The sequence below is a fragment of the Eimeria mitis genome, genomic scaffold (assembly GCF_000499745.2).
Source record: "Eimeria mitis Houghton genomic scaffold, Emh_scaff1492, whole genome shotgun sequence".
NCBI classification, from domain to species: domain Eukaryota; phylum Apicomplexa; class Conoidasida; order Eucoccidiorida; family Eimeriidae; genus Eimeria; species Eimeria mitis.
In genome coordinates this window covers 1-647 of record NW_013569482.1, presented here as the reverse complement: position 1 = coordinate 647, position 647 = coordinate 1, and the positions used below count along the sequence as shown (strand labels likewise).

The window sequence follows — 647 nt, the reverse complement described above, 5'->3', positions numbered from 1 at the left end:
TGCAGCATACACGGGCTGACAGGGAATGCACGCCGTTGTTGCAGCTGGTGCTGCTGCTGGTGCAGCTGCTGCTGCTGCTGGTGCTGCTGCTGGTGCTGCTGCTGTTGCAGCAGCTGCTGCTGCTGCTGCTGCTGCTGCTGGTGCTGCTGCTGCTGCTGGTGCTGCAGCTGGTGCTGCATCTGGTGCTGCTATTGCGTGTGTGGTTGCTGCAGAGCTTGGCACGGTTGCTGTGTTCTACGTGGCGTCTGCTATCTCGTCCCACAAACCTGTGGCTGATGGTGACGTGCATTTTGTCTTTTATTGTCTATGGCTGCGAGAAGAAATGCTTGCTGCCTGCACCGCAGCCGGTGATGCTGCTGCTGGGGGCCCCCCTGTTGCTGCTGCTCTCTGTTGCTGCTTTCGCGGGGCGCCACCTGCAGGCATCGAGCCGGCGGGAGGCTATTGCAGCGTAAGTATACCCCTTCGCCGTACGCGCTGGTGTTCCTTGTTTGGGGCTGCATGCGCTGATGCATGCGCTGCGGTTGCCTCGCTGTGGAGGAGGGGGGAGGGTGTTGTTGCGGGGGGTGATGAGGCTGTAACGTAGCTGCTGCACGGTGTGGCTGTCTGAGCTGCTGCTTTCTTCACTTCTTCAGTTTGCTGCATTTCTT

The 647-nt window shown here is 60.1% G+C and overlaps 1 protein-coding gene across 1 annotated transcript in view; it reads left to right on the top strand.

Moving 5' to 3' along the window:
- The window catches only part of EMH_0038150 (uncharacterized protein), a gene marked incomplete at both ends in the record, with an annotated part of 1,272 nt that extends 820 nt beyond the window's left edge, over positions 1–452 (top strand). Inside the window, one exon of the mRNA XM_013495247.1 lies at positions 213–452. Coding sequence (XP_013350701.1) covers positions 213–452 — 240 coding nt within the window. The remainder of the gene's footprint in view (positions 1–212) is intronic.
- Positions 453–647: the final 195 nt, after the last annotated feature.